The sequence below is a fragment of the Chrysemys picta genome, chromosome 3 (genome assembly GCF_011386835.1).
Source record: "Chrysemys picta bellii isolate R12L10 chromosome 3, ASM1138683v2, whole genome shotgun sequence".
Lineage (NCBI taxonomy): Eukaryota > Metazoa > Chordata > Testudines > Emydidae > Chrysemys > Chrysemys picta.
Window position 1 is genome coordinate 177,229,788 of NC_088793.1, and position 25,044 is coordinate 177,254,831.

Below are 25,044 nucleotides of genomic sequence, written 5' to 3' on the forward strand. Positions count from 1 at the left end.
CCCTTCCTCCGTGAAATCAATGGCCTGCTAAGCCCAGGGTTTTCAGTTTAATCTTTGGGGGGACCATTCTGTATGACAGTTGTTTGTGTTTCTCCCTGTTCCTGTACCTGTACGCCATGTCGTCACTCGGCCCTCCCTCCTTCTCCTGGTCCATCAGATACTACTTTCGCGCCTTTTTTCTGACCAGGCGCCATAGCTAGCACTGGGATCATGGAGCCCGCTCAGATCACCGTGGCAATTATGAGCACTATGAACACCACGCGCATTGTCCTGGAGTATATGCAGAGCCAGGACATGCCAAGGCAAAACCCGGACCAGGCGAGGAGGCGATTGCAGCGCGGCGACGAGAGTGATGAGGAAATTGACATGGACATAGACCTCTCACAAGGCACAGGCCCCAGCAATGTGGAAATAATGGTGTCACTGGGGCAGGTTGATGCCGTGGAACGCCGATTCTGGGCCCGGGAAACAAGCAGAGACTGGTGGGACCGCATCGTGCTGCAGGTATGGGACGATTCCCAGTGGCTGCGAAACTTTCGCATGCGTAAGGGCACTTTCATGGAACTTTGTGACTTGCTTTCCCCTGCCCTGAAACGCCAGGATACCAAGATGAGAGCAGCCCTCACAGTTGAGAAGCGAGTGGCGATAGCCCTGTGGAAGCTTGCAACGCCAGACAGCTACCGGTCAGTCGGGAATCAGTTTGGAGTGGGCAAATCTACGGTGGGGGCTGCTGTGATCCAATTTGCCAGGGCAATGAAAGACCTGGTGATAGCAAGGGTAGTGACTCTGGGCAACGTGCAGTCAATAGTGGATGGTTTTGCTGAAATGGGATTCCCAAACTGTGGCGGGGCCATAGACGGAACCCATATCCCTATCTTGTCACCGGAGCACCAAGCCACCGACTACGTAAACCGCAAGGGGTACTTTTCAATGCTGCTGCAAGCCCTGGTGGATCACAAGGGACGTTTCACCAACATCAACGTGGGATGGCCGGGAAAGGTACATGATGCTCGCGTCTTCAGGAACTCTGCTCTGTTTCGAAAGCTGGAGGAAGGGACTTTCTTCCCGGACCAGAAAGTGACCATTGGGGATGTTGAAATGCCTATCGTGATCCTTGGGGACCCAGCCTACCCCTTAATGCCATGGCTCATGAAGCCGTACACAGGCAGCCTGGACAGGAGTCAGGACCTGTTCAACTACAGGCTGAGCAAGTGCCGAATGGTGGTGGAATGTGCATTTGGACGTTTAAAAGCGCACTGGCGCAGCTTACTGACTCGCTCAGACCTCAGCGAAAAGAATATCCCCATTGTTATTGCTACTTGCTGTGCGCTCCACAATATCTGTGAGAGTAAGGGGGAGACCTTTATGGCGGGGTGGGAGGTTGAGGCAACTCGCCTGGCCGCTGATTACGCGCAGCCAGACACCAGGGCGGTTAGAGGAGCACAGCAGGGCGCGGTGCGCATCAGAGAAGCTTTGAAAACGAGTTTTGTGACTGGCCAGGCTACTGTGTGAAACTTCTGTTTGTTTCTCCTTGATGAACCCTCCAAACCCCCCCCCCCCGACCCGGTTCACTCTACTTCCCTGTAAACCAACCACCCCACCCCACCCTCCCCTCCGGCTTGCAGAGGCAATAAAGTCATTTTTTTTAACATTCATGCATTCTTTATTAGTTCCTTACAGAGGTAGGGGGATAATTGCCAAGGTAGCCTGGGATGGGTGGGGGAGGAGGGATGGAAAAGGACACACTGCATTTTAAAACTTTAAGTCTTATTGAAGGCCAGCCTTCTGATGCTTGGGCGATCATCTGGGGTGGAGTGACTGGGTGGACGGAGGCCCCCCCACCGTGTTCTTGGGCGTCTTGGTGAGGAGGCTATGGAACTTGGGGAGGAGGGCTGTTGGTTACACAGGGGCTGTAGCGGCGGTCTCTGCTCCTGCTGCCTTTCCTGCAACTCAACCATACGCTCGAGCATATCAGTTTGATGCTCCAGCAGACGGAGCATTGCCTCTTGCCGTCTGCCTGCAAGCTGACGCCACCTATCGTCTTCAGCCCGCCACTTGCTCTGTTCTTCCCGCGATTCAGCCCGCCACCTCTCCTCTCGTTCATATTGGGCTTTTCTCATCTCCGACATTGACTGCCTCCACGCATTCTGCTGTGCTCTATCAGCCTGGGCGGACATCTGCAGCTCCGTGAACATCTCGTCCCTTGTCCTACGTTTTCTCTTTCTAATGTTCACGAGCCTCTGCGAAGGAGAAACATTTGCAGCTGGCGGAGGAGAAGGGAGAGGTGGTTAAAAAAGACACATTTTAGAGAACAATGGGTACACTCTTTCATTACAAGGTCGCATATTTCGGCTTGCAGGCAGCCATCGTAGGCCACAGTGTTTTGGCTTTTTTAACCTTCTTAACATGCGGGAAAGGTTGCAAACAGCAGCGCATTTCCCATATCAAGGATGAATTGGGTTGTCCATTTAAAATGGGGTTTCAATGTAAAAGGAGGGGGCTGCGGTTTCCCGGTTAACATGCGGCACAAACACAAGTAAACCACCCCCCCCCACACACACACACACGATTCTCTGGGATGATCACTTCACCCCTCCCCCCACCGCGTGGTTAACAGCGGGGAACATTTCTGGTCAGAAGAGCAGGAACGGGCGCCTCTGAATGTCCCCTTAATAAAATCACCCCATTTCAACCAGGAGAGCTTTCTGGAGATGTCCCTGGAGGATTTCCGCTCCATCCCCATACACGTTAACAGACTTTTCCAGTAGATGTACTGGCCGCGATTGCCAGGGCAAAGTAATCATTAAACACGCTTGCTTTTTTTTTGTAATGTTTACAAATAGTTACAAAGTTACACTCACCAGAGGTCTCCTGTGTGCCCTGAGGGTCTTGGGTGAGTTCGGGGGTTACTGGTTCCAGGTCCAGGGTCACAAACATATCCTGGCTGTTGGGGAAACCGGTTTCTCCGCTTCCTTGCTGCTGTGAGCTACCTACAGTACCTCCATCGTCATCTTCCTCGTTCCCCGAACCGTCTTCCCTGTGTGTTTCTCCAGTGAGAGAGTCATAGCACACGGTTGGGGTAGTGGTGGCTGCACCCCCTAGGATCGCATGCAGCTCCGCGTAGTAGCGGCAAGTTTGCGGCTCTGCCCCGGACCTTCCGTTTGCTTCTCTGGCTTTGTGGTAAGCTTGCCATAGCTCCTTAATTTTCACGCGGCACTGCTGTGTGTCCCTGTTATGGCCTCGGTCCTTCATGGCCTTGGAGATCTTTTCTAATACTTTTCCATTTCTTTTACTGCTACGGAGTTCAGCTATCACTGCTTCATCTCCCCATATGGCGAGCAGATCTCGTACCTCCCGTTCGGTCCATGCTGGAGCTCTTTTGCGATCCTGGGAGGACTCCATCACGGTTACCTGTGCTGATGAGCTCTGCGGGGGTCACCTGTGCTCTCCACGCTGGGCAAACAGGAAATGAAATTCAAACCTTCGCGAGTCTTTTCCTGTCTACCTGGTCAGTGCATCTGAGTTGAGAGTGCTGTCCAGAGCGGTCACAATGAAGCACTGTGGGATAGCTCCTGGAGGCCAATAACGTCGAATTCCGTCCACACTACCCCAATTCCGACCCGCAAAGACCGGTTTTATCGCTAATCCCCTCGTCAGAGGTGGTGTAAAGAAACCGGTTTAAAGGACCCTTTAAGTCGAAAGAAAGGGCTTCGTTGTGTGGACGTGTCCAGGCTTAATTCGGTTTAACGCTGCTAAAGTCGACCTAAACCCGTAGTGTAGACCAGGCCAAAACCAGACTCTTCCCTAGTAGCTTTCTCCACCTTCTGAAATAAAAAATTGTCTCCAATACATTCTTGGAATGTATCTGTGCCCTGCTGTGTTATTTTTCCAACAGATGTCTGGGTAGTTGAAGTCCCTCATCACCACCAAGTCCTGTGCTTTGGATGATTTTGTTAGTTGTTTAAAAAAAGCCTCATTCTCCTCTTCTTTCTGGTTAGGTGGTCTGTATTAGACAATGACATCACCCTAGTTCTTTACCCGTTTTATCCTTACCCAGAGATTTTCAACAAGTCTGTCCCTATTTCCATCTCAACCTCAGTCCAAGTGTATACATTTTTAATATATAAGGTGACACCTCCATTTTTTCCCTGCCTGCCCTTCCTGAGCAAGCTGTACCCTTCTATACCAATATTCTAGTCATGTGTATTATCCCACCAGGTCTCTGTGATGCCAACTATGTCATAGTTGTGTTTATTTACTAGCATTTCGAGTTCTTCCTGCTTATTCCCCATACTTCTTGCACTAGTATACGGACATCTAAAATACTGATTTGATTCCCCCTCCCAAGTTCTGTCTTGTCTCTCCCTTATTCCTGCTATAACAGCCCATGCTCCCCCCAGATTCCAAACCTTCTCCCAGGTCTCCATGTTCTTGACTTACCTGTGGACTTTGGTCACCTGCCCCCTTTGAAGCTAGTTTAAATCCCTCCTCACTAGGTTAGCCAGTCTGTATCCAAATATGCTCTTCCCCTTCCTCAATAGGTGGACCCCATCTCTGCTTATCTTCCTGGAACAGCATCCCATGGTCAAGGAAGCCAAAGCCCTCCTGGTGACACCATCATCACAGCCAGGCATTCACCTCCAGGATGCATCTGTCTCTGCCTGGCCCCCCTACCCTTGCCCGGAAGGATTGAAGAGAACACCACCTGCGCTCCCAACTCCCTCACCCTTACTCCCAGAGCACTGTAGTCACTTCTGATCTGCTGAGGGTCATACCTCGCAGTATCATTAGTGCCCACATGGATGAGTTGCATGGGGTAGTAGTCAGAGGTCCAGATGGTCCTCGACAATCCCTCTGCAATATCTCAGATATGGGCCCCTGGCAGGCAGCATAGCTCCCAGGATGCCATGTCAGTGTGACAGATGGGTGCCTCCGTCCTCCTCAGAAGAGAGTCACCTACCACCACTACCCTACATTTCCTCCTGGGAGTGGTGGCTGCGATCCTCGCAGCCTTGGGGGCACATGGCTTCTCCTCCTCCTCCGGGGGTGATTCCTCATCGCTCGTTGCCAGAGCAGCATATCGGTTTTCCATCACTATGGTGGGTGGGAGCACTGCCCACTGCCAGAAGTAACTATCGGCCAGTGTCTTCCCTGTGACAGAGCCATATCCTCCTCCCCCAGTGGTGTGACAGCAGTCCTCTGTAGCTGGATAGCTTCCTCAGTCTGGGATGTCTCCATGTGAATACTCTCAAGGAATTCCTCGTGGGCACGGATGCTGCTCAGCCTAGACACCTCCTCCTGTAGCTCTCCCACCTGCTTCCTGAGGGATTCCACCAGCAGCAGGGCCGGCTCCAGGCACCAGCTTACCAAGCAGGTGCTTGGGGCGGCCACTTTGGAGAGGGGCGGCACGTCCAGCTGTTCGGCGGCAATTCAGCGGGCGGTCCCTCACTCCTGCTTGGAGCGAAGGACCTCCCGCTGAATTGCCGCTGCAGATCGCGATCACGGCTTTTTTGTTTGTTTGACTGCTTGGGGCAGCCAAAACCCTTTCATGGTGGATGGTCCCCCCAGTCTGGCTTTCTGTGAGTGGGAAATGCAGGCCACAGTCTCTGCAAACCCACACCAGGATCTGGGTAGAGGCATCCAGGGTTAGGTTGTCTGTCTGGATACAGGCAAAGGTGGAGGAGACAGGAGCAGCGTTGGCACTGGCGATGCGACTCTTCCTAACCATAGTTATTATATTACATCTCCCTCCCACAAACTCCCTCCCAAACTCCCCTGTTTTCTGGGCCCTGTAAACTCCCTCTTCGCGGTCCCTTGCTTGCTTAGCCTCTGGCTTTTAAGGCCTTCTCTCCTAGGTCAGCCCTACCCCCTCGTTAATCACACACGGGGAGGGTGATCACAAGGCTGATTGAGGCGGATCAAAGATGCTCAAGGATGATCCAGGGAACAAAGGCTCAAACAGTCCCCAGATGCACAATCCCAACTAGGGTGACCAGACAGCAAATGTGAAAAATCGGGATGGGAGTGGGGGGTAATAGGAACCTATATAAGAAAAAGACCCAAAAATCGGGACTGTCCCTATAAATCGGGACATCTGGTCACCCTAATCCCAACTGACCCAGTAACTGAAACAACTGAAATAATCAGAAAGAGAAAGAAACACACAGTCAAACAAACTCACTCACTCCAAGATTAGTACTCGCAACTTGTTCGTTCAGCAGGGGGATCTCTTTCTCCCCCTCTCAAACGCCCTTCTTTGAGGTCCCCTGTTCGCTTGCAAACATTTATATGAATAAAAATGGTGAGTTTTCTCCACTGATATTTGCAAGGTCCTATTTGCTGATTGTGAATATTCAGATTGCTACCAATGAAAATGTTTGTGAATAACAAAAGTTTCCAATATTTTAGCCTTATAATTTGTCTGAAAGTTCACCCCAGAAATAACGACTTTGCTAGTTTCTATTCTTTTGTTTTAAAAGTTTTTAGTTATTTAATAAAAAGGCAGACAAAGTAGCATGTGGTTTAGGTGACCAACTACTCCCCCTAAATAATTAACTGCAAATAGTCAACGTGAATAATTTGCCAAAAACTCATAGGCTGAAATTTGTTTACATAAACTATTCTCTGACTATTAAGGGTAAAACACTTAAAGAAAAATTAGGCTATATTGACAAAGGATTTGTTAACAGAAAAACAAGGGCTAAATTCATTGGATAATTTATTTACAATGTATAATTAAACCCATTCTATTACTATAGTACACCTCTAGCCAGAAACAAAGGAATAAAAATTGCTACATATGTGCAACATGAGACGGGATTCCTGCTTGAGCCTTATCTTTTGCAGTGTCTGGCTTTTTGCAATTTTACCTTTGCTACTTTAACATTAATGCAGAATTTTGCATTTAATTTCCTGATGAAAGAAAACAATTGCTTGGGATAATTAGACTTCAAAATACACATCTCAATTAAGAGAATGTGCTGGGGAAGAAGGGAGTTCCTAATTTTGCTACTGATTTTATTTGTTTGTGGACACTTGAGTACCGGAACATTTGGTTACATTGCAATGGCAGTATCTTCAAAATGGAATAATGTAGTTTTGTTTGTAAATGGAAGTGCAGAATATTACAGAATAAAAAATTGCATAGAGAGCATTGAAATTTTTTCCCATACCCACAATTTTCTCCTATCCCTGCAGTTAACAGTCTTTGGGTCCTATTTTGCCTATAGTATAGGTCTCAGACTTCATGGTGGGTATCAGGACTTCCTTTTCAGTCGGTGGTCAGGGTAGGACCATGCTGCTATCTGATGCACTGCGCCTTCTTGTAGTCACTGGTGTTGCTTGTTTAAATCACATTATCACAGTTTAGATCTATCATGCTGCCTGGACTGGCGCATAACAGTGAGTGCCTACCTCAGAGCAGACTGTCAGGAAAGAGGGCAGATACCCCAAACTGGTATGTTCTATAATGTCCCAGAAGCCTTTTCAGGGTACCCAGATTGTCTCTGGGGATCTCTGCTTTGCATCCAGTACGCTTCCCTGTAAGAGTCCAAACAGTCCAGAGATAGGGGATCTTTCCTTCTGACAGAAAAGCTGACAGCGTGTCTACCCACATGGGCTTTTCCTTTGACAGTCAATGAGGAATGCACCTTGAATCTCTGATCTCTGGTCATCACACACAATGGGCATTTGCTTTGAAATTAGCACTTTTTCTGATAAAGTCCTTCATTAGATTCCACAAGGCTTATGTGATGGGTTATTTAATTACAGGGGTATACACAATGTAAATGTTTCCTGCTACATCATAACAGGATAGATAGGAGAAAACAATGCAAATAACATCCCATTAGTTTTATGACATCTAAACACCAAATACACTCTTCTACCTTCAACAATCACTTTGATCTATACTAATACACAGATGAATTGGCCTGAATACACTCTGGCATGACCTGGTCTGCCAACATTACAAGGTCTTTGTCTCCCACTAATGGATGGTTCACAGAAGAAGTTAATGAGTGCATTACGGCTGCCAGCTAGGGGGCATTGGCCCCAATTCGATTAAAACACTAATGTTTGTTACCAGTGGTTCTCAACAGGGATCTGGGGCCTCAAGAAGGTTTCAGGGGGGCCTCCAAGCAGGGCCAGCATTAGACTCACTGGGGCCCAGGCCAGAAAGCCGAAGCTGGGGCCAGGTCCCGGCACTACCTGTCACTGATGAGTGCAGGCCTGGCCCTGCTGCAGTCCTCAGGGGCGGGAAGAGGCGGGGCTGGGGTGGAGCATGGGCAGGGTAGAGCAGGATGGGGGCTTTGGGGAAGGGGTGGGATGAGGTGGGGTTGGGGCAGAGCAGGGGCAGGGAAGGGGCTGGAGCAGTACACAGCTGCGCAGGGCACCAGGAAATTTGGTGCCCCAAGTTTCCTGGTGCCCTACACAGTTGCGTACTTTGCATATGGGTAAGGATGGCCCTACATGCCCCCACCCCTTTGCACCAGCCAGCGAAGTGAGACAAGTATACAGCTGGCTACACCGAATGAAGGGTATACTAGAGGGCATGTACCCCCTGAATTCTGTGTACTTGTCTCTTTGGCACCACCATGTTCGTAGGGATTTAGTCTTGGCATGTACTGAGTAATAAATCTTAGAACTGACTCCATTCTCAAGGATAAAAAAAAATCAAAATCCGTTAGCTCTAATAAATCTACTCAGAACTGCCTCTGCTTTAGATTTAGTGCAAACAAACAAAGAGCATGGAGGTGTTTAGCATTTGTTATGTCACTGAGCTATGTTATTAGTACATTTGAGCTGATTTTGTATTGCACAGCCATTAGCATTCAATATGTCAATCAACTGCACTCTAATTCCAGCTCCCTCTGTCTAACCACTTAAATCCAACAGCCTCCTTAATCTCAAGTATTCAACACTTCCTTTCTCCAAACAAAAACAATTAATAGAGATCAGTTGTTGCAAACCCGTTAACTACAATCCTTCAGCAGCATTTTAAGGACAAGTGCTAACACTGATGAATTGCTCATACAGATTTTCATAGCTGGTCTTGTAATTATTACCCAATTTATCAGCATCTTGCTTTGTTTTTTTAAACTAGTGACAGATAAAGCTGGGTTTTTGAGGGATGAGTGAACCTAAGTGAATAAATTCTAACAATAGCCTTCTGTGTCCTTGTCACACACTTTTAATTGTTCTTGCTGTGCATTCTGACCCTTCTAGGGCTGATTCTGTCTGGCTCGCTAGACTTTTGTACTGAGCTCACCTCTCTGATATTAGATCCAACCCTTCTAAATTGGCCAGAGCCAGCTTAAGCAAGTCTAGACACTCCTGTAAACCAGTTTGATTGCCCCCCCCCCTTATCAAATTCAAAGTCCAAGACACAGTTTATGCTTTCTGTCCCCTTTCGCTCCCTTGTGCCAAGCTGTTTGGCTGTGACAGCTGGGGGCTTGTGAGGGGAGAGTGGAGCAACTGGTGTCTGGAGGTGGCATGTGTATTTTGGGATGGTGTTAGGGAGTTAGTGGATGGAGCAGGGGCGGCAGAGCCTTCCCAAAAGTGGCCCTGTCCCCACCTTTCCTCTACTCCCAAGACTCCACCCCCTTCCTCAGAGGCCCTGCCCCCCGGCCAAGCCAGAGCAGGGTCAGGAAGCCCATCCCCCTTCTGCCTGGGGTGGGAGGAGGCCAAAAGGGAGGAGGCCCCTGCGCATGTCCCTGCCCCTCTAGCCCCCCTGCTCAGGGTAGATAGAAGGACCCAGGCTCCTCACAGTTGCCTGCCTGGCTCTTACTCTAACCCAGCTCTGGCCAGGGGACAGGGCTTCAGAGCCACAGCCCGGCCATGGTAAGAGCTGAACAGGCAGCTGTGGGGAGCCGCAATGCAGACCCTCCATCTGCCCTGGGTGGGGGGCCATGAGGACAGGGACATGGGCCAGGGGCTGGTTCTCGGGCCCCATGCCCAGGGCAAGGTGCCTTCTCAGGGGGGACAGATAGGCTTGATAGATGAGAATAAGGCACTTTCAACTGCAGTTTGCCCATTGATATTCATTGGATGGCTGGGCACAAACCCCAGACAAGACCTCATGAATCCAGTGTTTGTTTGAATTGGTGCAAAACTTCCAAGACACTCAAGATCTGAATTTATATTGAGCAGAAACAATTGTTCCGTGTATTTATTTTTAGATGCTAATTAAAATGGTTTGCATAAAGAGCCATGATATTATAAAACTAAATGGCTGTGTTATAATATCGTGTGACTTTATGCTTCCAATTGCCATTGATTTTACTAGAAGTAATGGTTTCTTTTAAGTATTTGAGGTAATACAAAGTGTGTAGAACAACATTCTGCACTGCTCCACTGGACCAGAAAGAGATACTTGGCACACGCAATTGCTGCTTCAAAAGATAGCAAATATGGAAAAGAAAAACATCTGTATGGTTTCAATACGTGTTATCACAGACAATCACAGGCTATATAACCTATGACCAGTGTCTGTATTAGGAGTAGGACCAGGTAATAGTGCTCTTCAAAACAGATCTCAGTAATCCTTGCAGATTACTCCTCCCAAGAAAAGAAGTCAAATGTAGTGCTCACCAGAGTAAAAGTGATGATGACTATAAGCAAAGACCTTTATATATCTATGCTTAGGGAGCGGGACTTAGTTATCTGGTATTGAAAGTCAAACATCAGAAGATCATAAGAACTGCCCATTGGTCCATCTTGTTAAATGTCCTCTCTCTCCAGCAGTGGCCAGTGCCAGCTGCTTTTGGGGAAGTTGTTAGAGATCCAGCAGCAGGCAGTTATGAAGTAACCTGTCCACAAATAAATTTCTTTTTGCACCTGTTATGTAGAAGTTGTCTTATGTCCTGAAACATGAGGGCTTGTAACTCTTTCAAAGAGAACAGGAGTCAGTCAGCATTCAGCAATACTCAGGGACAGGCTTCAAGGAGCAGACGGGCTGGGGGGAAGGGGAAATGAACAACAAAGAGATCCTGCTCGCATTGAAATAAATATCAAAACTCAATGGGAGCAGGATTGGATCCTGGCACCTCCCAATAGCTTTATTTGTTTATTGTTTGCATTCCTTGGAACACGTTCCTAACTTGCTAATTATTTAGGATTGCTTCTCCCTCTTTAGATATGAGAACATGCAATCAGTTGCTGAGAGGAGTGTCAGAATAAGAACACGATTCCTATTGTTTTCTTTATATGGCAGTTGAACTACAATTTTAGAAGGTGGAGAGAGAGAAATATATTTGTGTTGCATTTTTCACTCGGACAAACTCAATATTTTGAAAAGACAAGAACAATTTAATTCTGTTTGCAAAATGCAGTTTACTACAGAAATATGTTAATTTTGAATTAATCTGCTATAATTTTAGGTCTGCTGCCCTGTAAATATTTAATTAGTCTGTAATGCAGACCATGACCCCAGTTCTGGAAAGATTTACACATGTGCTTAACTTGACACACTATTAAGTCAATGGGACTTCTCCTAGGGCATACATGTAAATCATCTGTGGGATCAGAGCCCATGTGTGTCACTAGACAGCAGTGGAAGTTTTGTCATTGAATTCAGTGGGAGCAGAACCAACTCCCTGAGTGCACTTACATGTAAGGCATTATATATATTTGATGCTCCATTTTAAAAACTCAAGCCAAATTCTCCTCTCCTACATAAGTGTAACTTCACTGATTTAAATGTTTGCACTTGTGTAACTCAGAGGAGAATTAGACTGTGTAAAATGCATGTGCCAAACCAACCTTGACAACTGATGTCTGTGTGTAGAGCAGTGTGTTTGTATGTGAATGGAGTTATTATGTATCTTTTTCATCTAGCAACTGGGCACATCTGTTGAGTACCTATTATGAAACTATTATAGTGTCTGTTGGTAGGCTGCTTTTTCTTGCAAGTTCTATGTTTACGGTGCTTTCATTTTCTGCAGTAATTGTTTCTAGCTGGTGATACCTTTTATTTTTAATAGGTTTAACCTTCACTAGGTTTTCCCTCCCCTTGTGTATTTTCCTTTCAAGGTCCTAATGTTTGAATCATAGAATATCAGGGTTGGAAGGGACCTCAGGAAGTCATCTAGTCCAATCCCCTGTTCAAAGCGGGACTAATCCCCAAACAGATTTTTACCCAAGTTCCCTAAATGCCCCAAGGATTGGGCTCACAACCCTGGATTTAGTAGGCCAATGCTCAAACCACTGAGCTATCCCTCCCCGCAAGTTTGCACTGTACCATATAGTTATATTGTATTTCTTTAATTTGATTTTTACATCAATGACGAATCTGATAAAGAAGGCAATTTTTATAGCCTTTAATTCTTTCATATTCCTTCCCTGTGTACTGAAATTAAATAAAAAATTCATTGCAGATACTGCACACTGACCATTTTGATTTCAGTAATTTTTTAGCTGACTGATGTTTTGTCTTATAGGCTGACATCCCTTATCTGTCTTGGATATTAAATATAAACATATACATGTCGCAAGTACCATAGGAAGCTTCTCTACTGTGTGATTAGAAAGAGTTTTACTGAACTTTTTTAACAAGATTTATTTTTGTAATGTGAAGGTCAATGAATTTCATTTCTTCATGGATTATAGAATGGTTCTCTGTATTTGTATCTGTTTTGGATTGAAAAGAGCAAACCATTCAAGAATTTGTACCAAATGTGTATCAAATGTGAACCCAATTATAGGAACCCAGTACAGTAGGCATTCATTCCATGGCAAATCCTAGTTTGTTGAAGCATGAAGTCTACACATTAAATAGCCTTAATTGTTTTATAGCAAATATAGGAATTGACAATGATGGACATGCAACTGGAAAGAAAGAAATGCCTTTTCTTCTTTAGTTTCAGCATATGCATTACTTTGTTACTTCATAATAGGCTTTGTCCCAATCTGACCTGAGGCATGAGGTGGTACAGGGAACATGCTACATTTCTTGAGACATGAAGAACCAGTCCCTGACAGCACTGGGTCTCAAAAGAACAGAGACAGCAAAAAAAATGAACTTTGATTTACATTTTCCCACACTAATTTTACTCAGTGGTCTTCCCAATTTCAAACTATGATGTTATAATTCCATTTTGGGGTTCTGGTGGCTACATGAGCCCCTTTTACTCAAAATTCCATGATAGAATTACAGCCCCATAATTCACAACTGCCTGTCATTGATTCTACCCTGTTTCCCCGAAAATAAGACAGTGTCTTATATTAATTTTTGCTCCCAAAGATGCGCTAGGTCTTATTTTCAGGGGATGTCTTATTTTTCAGAAATGAAAAATGCCTTATTATCGGTGGATGCCTTATTATCGGGGAGGTCTTATTATCGGGGGGATGCCTTATATTACAACGAGAGGCAAAACTGTAAGTAGGCCTTATTTTCGGAGGATGTCTTATTTTCGGGGAAACAGGGTATGTATCCTTAACACCTAATATCCTAAATTGATTGTTTGCATACAGAGTCATCACTTATCATTATTAATGACAAAACTACTGCAGATGGAAAATTCTTCTGCTTATTCTAAGGTGTGAAAATAGTATGAGGCACTTCTAACATCTGGCTTTGTAGTTTTATAACTCCCAGTTAAAAAGTTCCATTCCTTTTACTTACGGACCTGACTCCAGGAGACTATTTTCCAGTTGTAGATCATAAGCAGAGATAGATGCCTCCCTGCAGCTAGGATTTAGGCACTGAACTCCAGCAGGGGGACTGTCCTGGCCAAAACAGGACATATGGTCACCCTACTAATGCCCTTCGTGTGGCTGGCCCTAAATAGCTCAAGTATAGGCATTTACAAAGTAAAAGCTTTAAGAACTTTAACTATAGGAGCTCAGATGTTGGCACTTCATATTTAGGGCTAGACACACACAGGGCATTAGGCATTGCAACTCTGACCATTGCAATGCCTAACTTTTAGTGCCTAGAAAAATCTTTGAGGCTAACAAAGAGAAGGTTAAGGGGTGATCTGATGACAGTCTTTAAGTATCTACATGGGGAACAAATATTTAATAATGGACTCTTCAATCTAGCAGAGAAAGTCATAACATGATTCAATGGCTAGAAGCTGAAGCTAGGCAAATTCAGACTAGAAATAAGGTTCAAGTTTTTTACAGTGAGGGCAATTAACCATTGGAGCTATTTACAAAGGGTTTTGGTGGATTCTTCATCAGTGACAATTTTTAATCAAAACTGCCAAAATAATTCCTAGAGCACATCTTTTAGAAAAACATCCAAAGTGCTATGGCCTCTATTATACAAGAGGTCAGACTAGATCACAACGGTCCCTTCTGGCCTTGGAAATTATGAATCTATCTGCCATAATGCTAATCATAATTTAGCAGTCAGTGTATACTTGGATCAATCACATTCAGCACTGTAAACGCTAACTGTTATTTAAATTCCGGCTAAAAGTGCATGTTAAAATGTTCACTACAGCAGAGGTCAGTTACATTGGTTTTCATAAGAGTTAGATTTGACTTGGAGCTTCCATACAACTCCTACTAGGCCTTTCCAACAGAAGTCACAATGATCAGAGACAGGGAACCTCCAATTACTCATGTTAATGGTGTGAAAAGAAGCTAAGAGCTGCAGAGGTTTTAGTATGGAGGTGAGTGACAAACACTAAACTAGCACCGTGCTACTGAGATGTGTGAACATTTAATGGATCAGGAAGAATTCAGGAGCAGTCTGGCTAATAACCAACCAAAAGAATAACCAAACAGATGTTGAAACCTTATTTAAGATTGTGCTGACAGCTCTGTGGACATTACGTGTGAAGAAATGTAGAACGACTGCCCACTGCTGCCATATCAAGGAGAGCTGGGCAACAAATGACAAATATTTCCCAATAACATGAATTTGACATTGAAAATGTATTTGCTTTGGCTATGTTAGCCTTGCTAGCTTTGTGTGAACTGAGGCAAGAGTGGGTGCAGTGGTGGTACGGTGAGGGAGAGATCTGAGATTGAGATGGGTGAGGATATGGTGAGCAGGGTTCTGAGGTTCAGGCGGTTTGCACTGAGGAGTGTCTCAGATTTGATGGGGTCTGCGGTGAGTATCTGATTGAGGGGAAGGTGCTGAGAAGGAAGCCCCTAAGGCAGCCTGTGCTGACTAGCCAAGAAATCCCTGAGGTGGTTCCTGCTGACCAAGTGAGGGGGAGACTAAGACAGTGGCACAGCCTTTTCACACAGGAAGCTGCTGCTCCATATATCATACATAACTAATAGCTTCATCTAATGGTGGGGGGGCAGGTTCTGGCCCTTAGAGAATATGATGAGGTGATGGGGGTGCGTTCTGAGGCTATAGAGAATAAGGAATAGAAAATAAGACAGAAAATCTCATATTGCGTCTATATAAATCCATGGTACACTTACATCTTGAATACTGCATGCAGATCTGGTTGCCTCAGCTCAAAAAAGATATATTGGATTGGGAGAGGTACAGAAAAGGACAACAAAAATTATTAGGGGTATGGAACAGCTTCCATATGAGGAGAGATGAATAAGACCGGGACTTTTCAGCTTGGAAAAGAAACAACTAAGGGGAGATATGATAGAGGTCTATAAAATCATGACTGGTGTGGAGAAAGTAAATAAGGAAGTGTTATTTACTTCTTCTCGTCATATAAGAATTAGAAGTCATCAAATGAAATTAACAGGCAGGAGGTTTAAAACAAACCAAAGAAAGTATTTCTTCACACAACGCACAGTCAGTCTGTGGAACTCTTTGCCAGAGGATGTTGTAAAGGCCAAGACTATAACAGGGTTCAAAAAAAGAACTAGATAAGTTCATGGAGGATAGGCCCATCAATGGCTATTAGCCAGGATGGGTAGGGCTGGTATCCCTCGCCTCTGTTTGCCAGAAGCTGGGAATGGGCAACACGGGATGGGTTACTTGATGATTACCTGTTCTGTTCATTCCCTCTGGGGCACCTGGCACTGGGCACTGTCAGAAGACAGGATATGGGCTAGATGGTCCTTTAATTTCACCAAGTATGGCCGTTCTTATGTTTAGTTTGTCTGGGCCCTGCAGGTAGGTTCCTCTTTTTCCAGAGAAACTGCTGCTGCATCCCTTCTCAGGAGCTCCCAGGACAGGTCCTTCTCCCTGCCTTGTCAGCCCGCTTTTGAGCTGTCTGGCTTCCTTTTGAGCTCCACCTCCCTCTGGAGCATGCTCTGTAAGTGCAGTGAGGTTGAGTCTTCTGGGCTCAGAGTTGCAGGATATATATACCCTGTTATAGTCCCAGGGTGCATTTTAAGTTGTGTCAGAATTCTGTGGCTTTTCTCTCCGCAGTAGCAGAGAGAGAATATTGTAGGTGTGAGATAGCGAGCATGCCCCACACTGATATTGCAGTGGTTAATTCCTCTCTTTGGGCCGAGGAGGCCACGTGCCCTCAACCCTGCTGGACGTGATCCAGCTGGAGGTCAGGTATAAAAGGGAGAATCCCAGTTCATTTGGGGCTGACTGCCAGAGAGGAAGGAGCTGTGCTGCAGACTCCTGCTGAAGGATCGCTGACGCTCCACGATGCAGAGGTCAGCCAGATGGCAGTAACCCACAAACCCCAGGCTCCGTATACCACAGAGGGAGGAGAGTTCGGGGGGAAATGTGAGACCACAAGCTGCAGAGAAGCGGGTTGGAAGTAACCCAGGGAGGTTTTGTGGGGAGGTGTTTGGAGACACAGAGACTAGCTTGGTGTGTTTTGGCTGGATCCCTGCCGAGCTGATAGCAGGCAACCCTGCCACCAGCAGGGTCCTGGGTTGGGACCCGGTGGGGAGGGAGGTCCCAGGTCCCCCTATCCTGACTGCCACCCACCCTGGGGTGATGGCTCACCCCACCAGGCCTACTGACTCTGGCCACTAGGCCGCACAGCCCTGATTGCGAGGGCTGCTCTACTGACTCTGGCCAAAAGGCCGCACAGCCCTGATTGCGATAGCCATTCTATTGATCCCAGCCTCTAGGCCACACAGCCCTGATAGAGAGGGCAAGTAGATTGACTTTGACTGTTAGGCCACACTACTCCAAGACCCAGAGGTGTCACGCAGATTTGCCTGCAGGCCTATGACAATCCATGCTCCTTCCCAAAAGGGGACAGGGTGTATATGACCCACGAGAGTAGGATTATGTTGAAATAACTGATATGGCTGTCCTTTACAAAATGTGTTGATTATACAGATGGTATAGATACATGTCAGGATATGCAGGCCTTGCAAGTTGGTACAACTAACAATCTGAACACTATTGTGCAACAACTAAAATGTGTCTTTTTTGTAAAGGTTAGAGGGCACAAAGTTGTTGGTTTATTTTTTGTTTTTTGGTTTTTTTTGTGGGGGTAGGAATGTATGTCTAGAAATGAGTTGGTGAGGATGGAGAATTTTATGGTAAAGGGGGACTCAGCAGGATTCCTTCCTGACCTGGTCATTTTCAGATGTTCTAATATGTGTAGCATTTCCCCCCCTGGCTTAAAGGGGTAGAACTTTGGAAAGGAAAAGGTAATCTTCTTATATCCAGGGATCAGGTCTGTTTCCTTTTAATTGTTTGGGCACTGGTCTTCTTGAAACCTCCTTGTAACCAGGATTTAAGTCATTCCCTCAGTTTCCTAGGATTATAGTCCATTTAAAAAGCTAATCACAGAAACCACCCCTTAAGGAGTGTTAAGGTTTTGCCTTTCACACTGTCCTGTGATACTTGTGCAGTCAGGCTTTATTGGCCCAACTAAACATGAAAAAAACATATTAACTTTTCATGCAGAAGTATCTTCTCAGGAAGTATTTACAAAACCATATAAGCGGGATATAATACCAAGTGATGTATTTGACTAATTAAAACTAATCCATTATAGCTGGAATTTTGAGTAGTTCTAATCCAGGGGTCGGCAACCTTTCAGAAGTGGTGTGCCGAGTCTTCATTTATACACTCTAATTTAAGGCTTCACATGCCAGTAATACATTTTAACATTTTTAGAAGGTCTCTCTATAAGTCTATATATTATATAATCAAACTACTGTTATATGTAAAGTAAACAAGGTTTTCAAAATGTTTCAGAAGCTTTATTTAAAATTAAATTAAAATGCAGATCTTATCAGTTTAGTGTGATCCTTTCCCTTTCTTTTCCTTCCTGTGTTTTCCAATGTCTGGCACATATTTGGATACTTTAAGCTGCACACAGGCTTCTACGTGATCAGTTGTTAACTAGCTGGCAGGAGGTCAGCGGCTGGAACCCCAGATCGGCAGCTGAGGTGAGTGGAGCTGGCGGCTGGTAGGGCTGAGCAGGGCCGGAGGCCTGGACCCTGTCTGGCAGGGGGCCTGCGCTGGAACTCCAACTGGAAGCAAGGTGAGTGGGACTGGTGGCGGGACCCCGGCTGGCAAGGGGCCAGCAGTGGAAACCCCAGAGCGATGGGAGGCTGAGCAGCTCAGCCCGCCAGCCGCCACGTGCCATCAAAAATCGGCTCACGTGCCACCTTTGGCACGTGTGTCGTAGGTTGCCGACCCCGTTCTAATCCATCCAGTGAATAAAACATTTTGAAAATTTATTCAAAGTATAAAATCAAACAAGAATTGTTTTGTGTATTTACAGTATGCTCACTTTTACTCCAGAAACATATAAGCAAAGCATTTACTTGGCATTCCTCAAACCCTATACCTCATGGGCCATGTGGTACCTTGTCAGTTTTATGCCAATACATACATACGTACAAATTGGCCCAGATCCTCCAAGGAGCCAATGAAGTTACCTCCTTCCTCTGGATAAAGGAAGCATTTCCTGAGCATCGATGGCCCACAACAGCTCAAAATCCTGGACAAGCCATGACTGTGTGAGGGGCCAACACCAAGGAGTTAACCAGTGACTTCCAGAGCTAACAGCAAGACCTGTTACGGTTTGAACCAAAGAGCCAGGCTGTATAGCTAGGGCTGTAACAGACATGAATCAAGCACAGAGGGGGGATCTATAACACACACTCACTGATGGACTACACCGGCACAGACCACATTATAGGATTAGGGCCTTGGTGATGATATCTTGTATTTAAACAACATCTTTTAGCTAAAAATTCCCCAAAGGTGTCTACAGAGTAAATTACAAACAAAACTACATTAAAAGATTATTTAGGTTCCAAAGTGAAGCACTGAAAGTTAGGAAATGCCAGAATTAAGATTGCCTGTGCAACCTTAATTCAGCCTACCTGTGCTTATGTGTTATCATACAGTCTTTACATGAACACATACTATTTTTTCTGCTTGGGAGCCTGCAAACAGGTCACTGAGAGGACAGGAGAAACAGGCTCTCTGCGCTCAGTTACTGTGCCTGAGCATAGCACAGCTCACCACAGTCTGGAGCAGCTGCCCTGAGGTGGATCATGTTCAGTCACTCAGAGGGGATGGTGCACAAACAGTTCAGTCATACATAGGAACTTTGAGGGGATGCTCAGTAAGGGCTGAATCTATGGAGATTTTAGCTGTTAAACTCCTGAGCATGTGTCAACTGAGATTTTTCTATAGCTTAGAACTTGGCCAAATTTGGGTAGATTTCATGGGGATGACAAGGCACATTTTTGGCACAAGGGCCAACCCCTGCCAAATTTTAAGTCACTGCTCCAAAGGATGGGGGTGTGAGATCTGTTCAAAAAAAGGTCTCCAGAATTTAACATGGGCAAATTAATGTATTTTTCACTAGCCTTCTTTGAAGAAATAGCTGAATTGTTTTGGCGCAATTTTTCTGGAAAACGTCAGCCTGCGGCAGACATCTGGCATGGAAAATTTCAGCCCAAAAGGTTAAAATTTACCAAAGTTATAAGCAATTGAAAACAGTCACCATTATGCTTCCCACTGGGCTAGTCCTCTGCTTAAGTTACAGCAGCATAAGGAGTATTGTAACTTGCCCCCAGCTGCCTATATCTCAAAGGGAGGAGATGTTCTAGCTGATAGGCATTGTCAAGCAATGTTCCTTTCCCGCTGCCATGCCCTTGGCACTGAAAGCTGGTATGGAGGTGCATAGAAGTTGCTATCCCATCTGAAAATTCTTCCATGCAGGAAGAAAAATGGAATGGAAAATCTGTCGTATGAAAGGAAACTCGAGGAGCTCAGTTTGTTTATCTTAACCAAAAGAAGGCTGAGGGGGGATATGATTGCTCTCTTTAAATATATCAGAGGGATAAATACCAGGGAGGGAGAGGAATTATTTCAGCTCAGTACTAATGTGGACGAATGGATATAAACTGGCCGTCGGGAAGTTTAGGCTTGAAATTAGACCAAGGTTTCTAACCATCAGAGGGGTGAAGTTTTGGAACAGCCTTCCGAGGGAAACAGTGGGGGTGAAAGACCTCTCTGGCTTTAAGATTAAGCTTGATAAGTTTATGGAGGGGATGGTTTGATGGGATAAAGTGATTTTAGTCAATAGGTCAATAACGTGCCATCGCTGGTAATTAGTAACAATGGTCAATGATGGGATATTAAAAGTTACTGCATAGAACTTTTCCAGAGGGTCTGGCTAGAGAATCTTGCCCGCATGCTCGGGGTTCCGCTGATCGCCATCTTTGGGGTCGGGAAGGAATTTTCCTCCAGGGTAGATTGGCAGAGGCCCTGGAGGTTTTTCGCCTTCCTCCGCAGCATGGGGCAGGGGTCGGTTGCTGGAGGATTCTCAGCAATTTGAAGTCTTTAAATCATGATTTGGGGACTTCAACAGCTGAGTCAAGGGAGAGAATTCTTCCAGGAGTGGGTGGGTCAGCTTTTGAGGCCTGCATCATGCGGGAGGTCAGACTAGATGATCATAATGGTCCCTTCTGACCTTAGAGTCTATAAGAGCCCTTAGTGGGTTAGTTGGCTGGTTTTCTGGCAGCTTTGCACCACTAGACCAGGGCACAATTTCCAATGATGAGACCATGAGAATTGGTGGAGAATCAGGCTATTACCTTGTCAGTCAAAGAGATTAGATTCAAATGCATAAACAAAGGGAAAGCCACAACCCACAAGTTTTAAAAAAGTCTGTAGAGTATAATTGTAAAATGGAAAGGGCAGGGGAAGTTCCAGAGAGTGACAGAAGCTATTCTGAATGTCTTTACTGATATAGAGGTTGTAATTAAAGCTGCTTCTGCAATGTCAAGTTTTATTGCCTTTAGTAGCAATGTAATCCTGTTTCTGTTAAACTCTGAGGACCAGTCCCTAACCTCAGTTACACCAGTGTAAATCAGGAGTAAATGTACAATACATCATTGTACAATCTTTCCTCTATATGTAATTTTTAGGCTGGATAGGACTACTATGGAGTCCTTAATATACTGATAAATAAGAGAGTTCAGTGACTATACATCTGTTATGTGAATGCACTGGCCACTAAGAACCGGGATCTTCCTCTGAGTCTGCTTTGCAGTGCTCTGTGGCACAAAGAAGCCGTAAAGCTACTTTAACTGACAGGTGGGGATTCCCTCACTATGGAGGAATCCCCAGGTGGTGCAGAGCCATCATAGCTAATTCTATACCATCTTGCCTGACATCACCAAGAAAAGATGGCATGGCCAGAGTGCTCTTCCACCAGACCAGCCATGTGGAGGCTGTTCCAGCCAGTACAATTTAGAGCAGCCTTAAGTCTGCTATAAATTGCTTCTCAGGACTGAACTAGCCTACCAGTCTGAGGATCAGAGAGTCCTATTCTAAGCTATTTTTGTGTTCCTTCCTCATCTTCTGAGCTGTGCTGGGTGCCCAACATCTGGTCCTAACAATCTGTCCCTAAGTCCTTAAAACCCTTACAACATTAGTATTGAAAAGATACCCCACAAACTCAATAGCTGGTTTTCTCAAGGACATAATTCAGTCAAACACTTTAATACACTTTCCCACATTAGAAGGTGATGGTCTTAAAAATTCTACTTTAAAAGCAATCAGTGCTGTCACAAGAGTACTATTCACATTCTATATTCTGTGCAGAAGCAGTCCATCTCACTTGGCTTGTTACACTTCTGAATTTTAAATCACCACTTCTTGCTGTCAGGGAGTGCAATGTTTCAGCTTTAAGACTTGGCAGCCTGTAACTTTACACATTTGGAATATCTTGGAATGACAAAGCCTTGGCTGGGATGATTTAGTTGAGGTTGGTCCTGCTTTGAGCAGGGGGTTGGACTAGATGGCCTCCTGAGGTCTCTTCCAACCCTAATCTTCTATGATCTTCTTCCAAAATGATCATGGCTAAGTTCAGCTGGATCATACAGAACAAATGAGCACATAGTCTTTAAATGATAATAGCTGAATATTTACTGAATCCCAAATAATTAAAACAATAGTGATAGATAGATAGATAGACAGACATCAAATCAGGATTGGATTCTGTTTTCATTTACACCAGCATATATCTAAGGCGGGGTCCCCAACGCAGTGCCCGTGGGTGCCATGGCACCTGCCGGGGCGTCTAAGTGCGCCCGCATACTGGCCGGCAGACGAGCATCCGCCTAAATGGCACCAAATTTTGGCGGCATTGCCTCTGGATGACACCGCTTGTCGGCAGCATTTCAGCAGATGCTCATCCGCTGCCACAGTCCTCCGTGGCTCGTCGTCTGGCACCTGCCAGACGAAAAAGGTTGGGGACCATTGATCTAAGGTTATTCCCTGGACCACCAAAGCCTGGCCATTTCCCTTTAGCCCAAGAGAGATACTGTATATGAGTAAAACCAGACTGCCACCTTCTCTGAGATTCCTAACCCCTTGATGTAGTTGATGTAATTGAGCTTCTTTCCCTGGGGATCTTGATTTCTCTGAGTGTTATTGTTGCTAGTGTAGCTGTTTCTACTACTTGCCTTTCTCCAAACACTTTGGAGAATGACATTTTCCATATGAGGAAAATTGTGTTTTAAGTAACACCTTTCAAAATATAAGTTGTGCCCTGTCATCTCAGATTGGGTGCTTCAAACATTCTTTCACGTTTTCTTTGTCTAATGAAATTCTTGATTATATTTCAGGTGCCAGAGTGGATTAAAACTTTGCAAAGAAGGGATGCATTTGAAATGGCAGAGAAAAGGAACAACGTGACAGGCGAGTATCATCCATATTTTGTTATATTCTCATGGCTTTCAGATCTCTTTGGTCTATTGAACACCATCCAAATTAAAAGTATTTAGATGCAAGCAACATGCTAGAAACCTGTCAAACAACTGTCCATTGCTAGGAATATTTCTTTTGTGTCATTTTGTGTATTTCCAAGGGTTTGAACAAAAGGAGGGCATAGTCAGTATTGGGTAATATTTACTATATTACACTTTTAACACATCTGTCATCAGTTGTGTAAGCCTATTCTTTTCAATTCCAGTCAACCTAAAACCTATTTCATTTGCTGCCAAGGGAAGTGCTAGAACTTTGCAATCAAATGCTTGTTGCCCAGTGCCATCGCTTCTGGAAATTCTGTTTTATGCTTGGTCCCTAGGCACTGAAGAAATGTTCTATATATTACCATGGAAAGCTTGTCTTTCTAGCTCTGTGTTAGCATTGTGGTCCTGCCAGCCATATCATCTCTGTCCCTCCATAAGAGAACTCTTGGAGATGCACTGTTACTATTGTTCCAGTGACACAGGTAGCAGCTGTCTGTGTGTGAGACCACCACCAAGAACTAGCTCACATTCCCTTTCTTTAAACCCAGCAGCTTGATGGCAGGGAAATTGAGATTTTTTTTTAAATATTACAACTTTACTGGGAGTGATGATCAAAAATCCCTGTTGCGGCAGCAACTCTTGATGCCACCAGAAAAATTGCTAACCCTATCCTTTCTGTGGCTCTCAGATATAAAGGGAAAATGACCATATTTACCAGAGGAAATATAGACGGGAAATGACCAGAGTTACTTTCCTTCCTTCCATGACCATCTGCTTTCAAATGATATAGAAGACTAAATCTATCAAGGTACTTACAAATTTCCCAACACCAGAGTGTCTGGGAATCTCACAACACCGCCGTGAGATAGAGAAATACTATTATCTCCATTTTATAGGTGGAAAACTGAGGCACGCACTGACTTGCCCGAGATCATTCAGGACGTCTATGATAAAGCAGCATAGGACAGATTCCCTGAGTGTTAGACCAATGCCTTAGCCACAAGACCATCCTTCTTATTTTTCTGTTGTAAATATCTGTACAAATTCCCTTGGCAAAAACACTGACAAATGTTCTGTTCAAAATAAATAAAGAATATATTGCTTGACAAATAATTCTAGGCTTACTGTTGTTCATAGAGTTGAATATTTGTGGGCTGATGCTGGTGAATTTATCAATTTTTCAGCATTGTTAAATATAGCTAATTTTATACCATGCTACTACTTTAACACATTGGTAGGAGGATCAAAATGCAATGTTTTCTACATGTACTTTTATCCCACTGCTGCTATTTTAATAAAAATAAGTTTTAAATCTGTTTTGATTGAAAGAATCCCTTAAGACACTGAAAATTCTTGTAAATCAGTTAAAAGTATCAGGAACCTGGAAAAGCAATTTAAATTTCTTAAGAATGTTTACTAAGAAGGAGGATCAAGAATCAGAACCCCAAAGAAAATGAAATGCTTTCAAATACTTTAAAATCATGAAAATATGAAGACCGTTATTAGAGAGCTGCAGACTCAGTATATAATGTTATCATAGCTGTGTGAAATACAGAGCTTGTTAAACGTCTTTGACAATGTTTTTCCCCCCACAAAATTTGGCCATTTTTTTGCAAAAGCTTCCACTTTTGCAAAAACACTGATTTTCTGTGAAATTTTCTTTTCTTTTTTTCTAGTTCTCATTTACTATGTTCAGGTCTAGGCCTTTTCTATTGCCAATGTGGATGGACCAGTTTAATCACATTGTGAGATTCCTCAAAAAAAAAAAACAAAACAAAACAAAAAAAAACCTTAGACTTAGAAATAAAAAAAATCAATTTTGATGGTAAAAGAAACAAAAACCCTCAGTACAAAATTCCAAACAAATTTTCAAAAAGAACTAATTCCATTTTGAAATCCCATGGAGTGAAACAGATTTTGAAAATGTCCAAGTTTTAGTAGTGTGTCTTATTTTATTAGCTCTAGTGA

At 44.6% G+C, this 25,044-nt stretch overlaps 2 protein-coding genes across 3 annotated transcripts in view; both read right to left on the bottom strand.

The window, feature by feature from the left end:
• Window positions 1-25,044, bottom strand: part of KCNK12 (potassium two pore domain channel subfamily K member 12) — a 73,610-nt gene that overhangs the window by 15,254 nt on the left and 33,312 nt on the right. The gene's annotated exons all lie outside the window — the stretch shown is intronic.
• Window positions 956-3,773, bottom strand: LOC135982532 (uncharacterized). The gene is made up of 2 exons (XM_065589572.1): window positions 2,862-3,773; window positions 956-2,263 (listed from the first exon to the last, which is right to left on the bottom strand). Exons 1-2 carry the CDS (start codon window positions 3,400-3,402, stop codon window positions 1,761-1,763), a joined length of 1,044 nt encoding a protein of 347 aa, XP_065445644.1. The 5' UTR covers window positions 3,403-3,773; the 3' UTR covers window positions 956-1,760.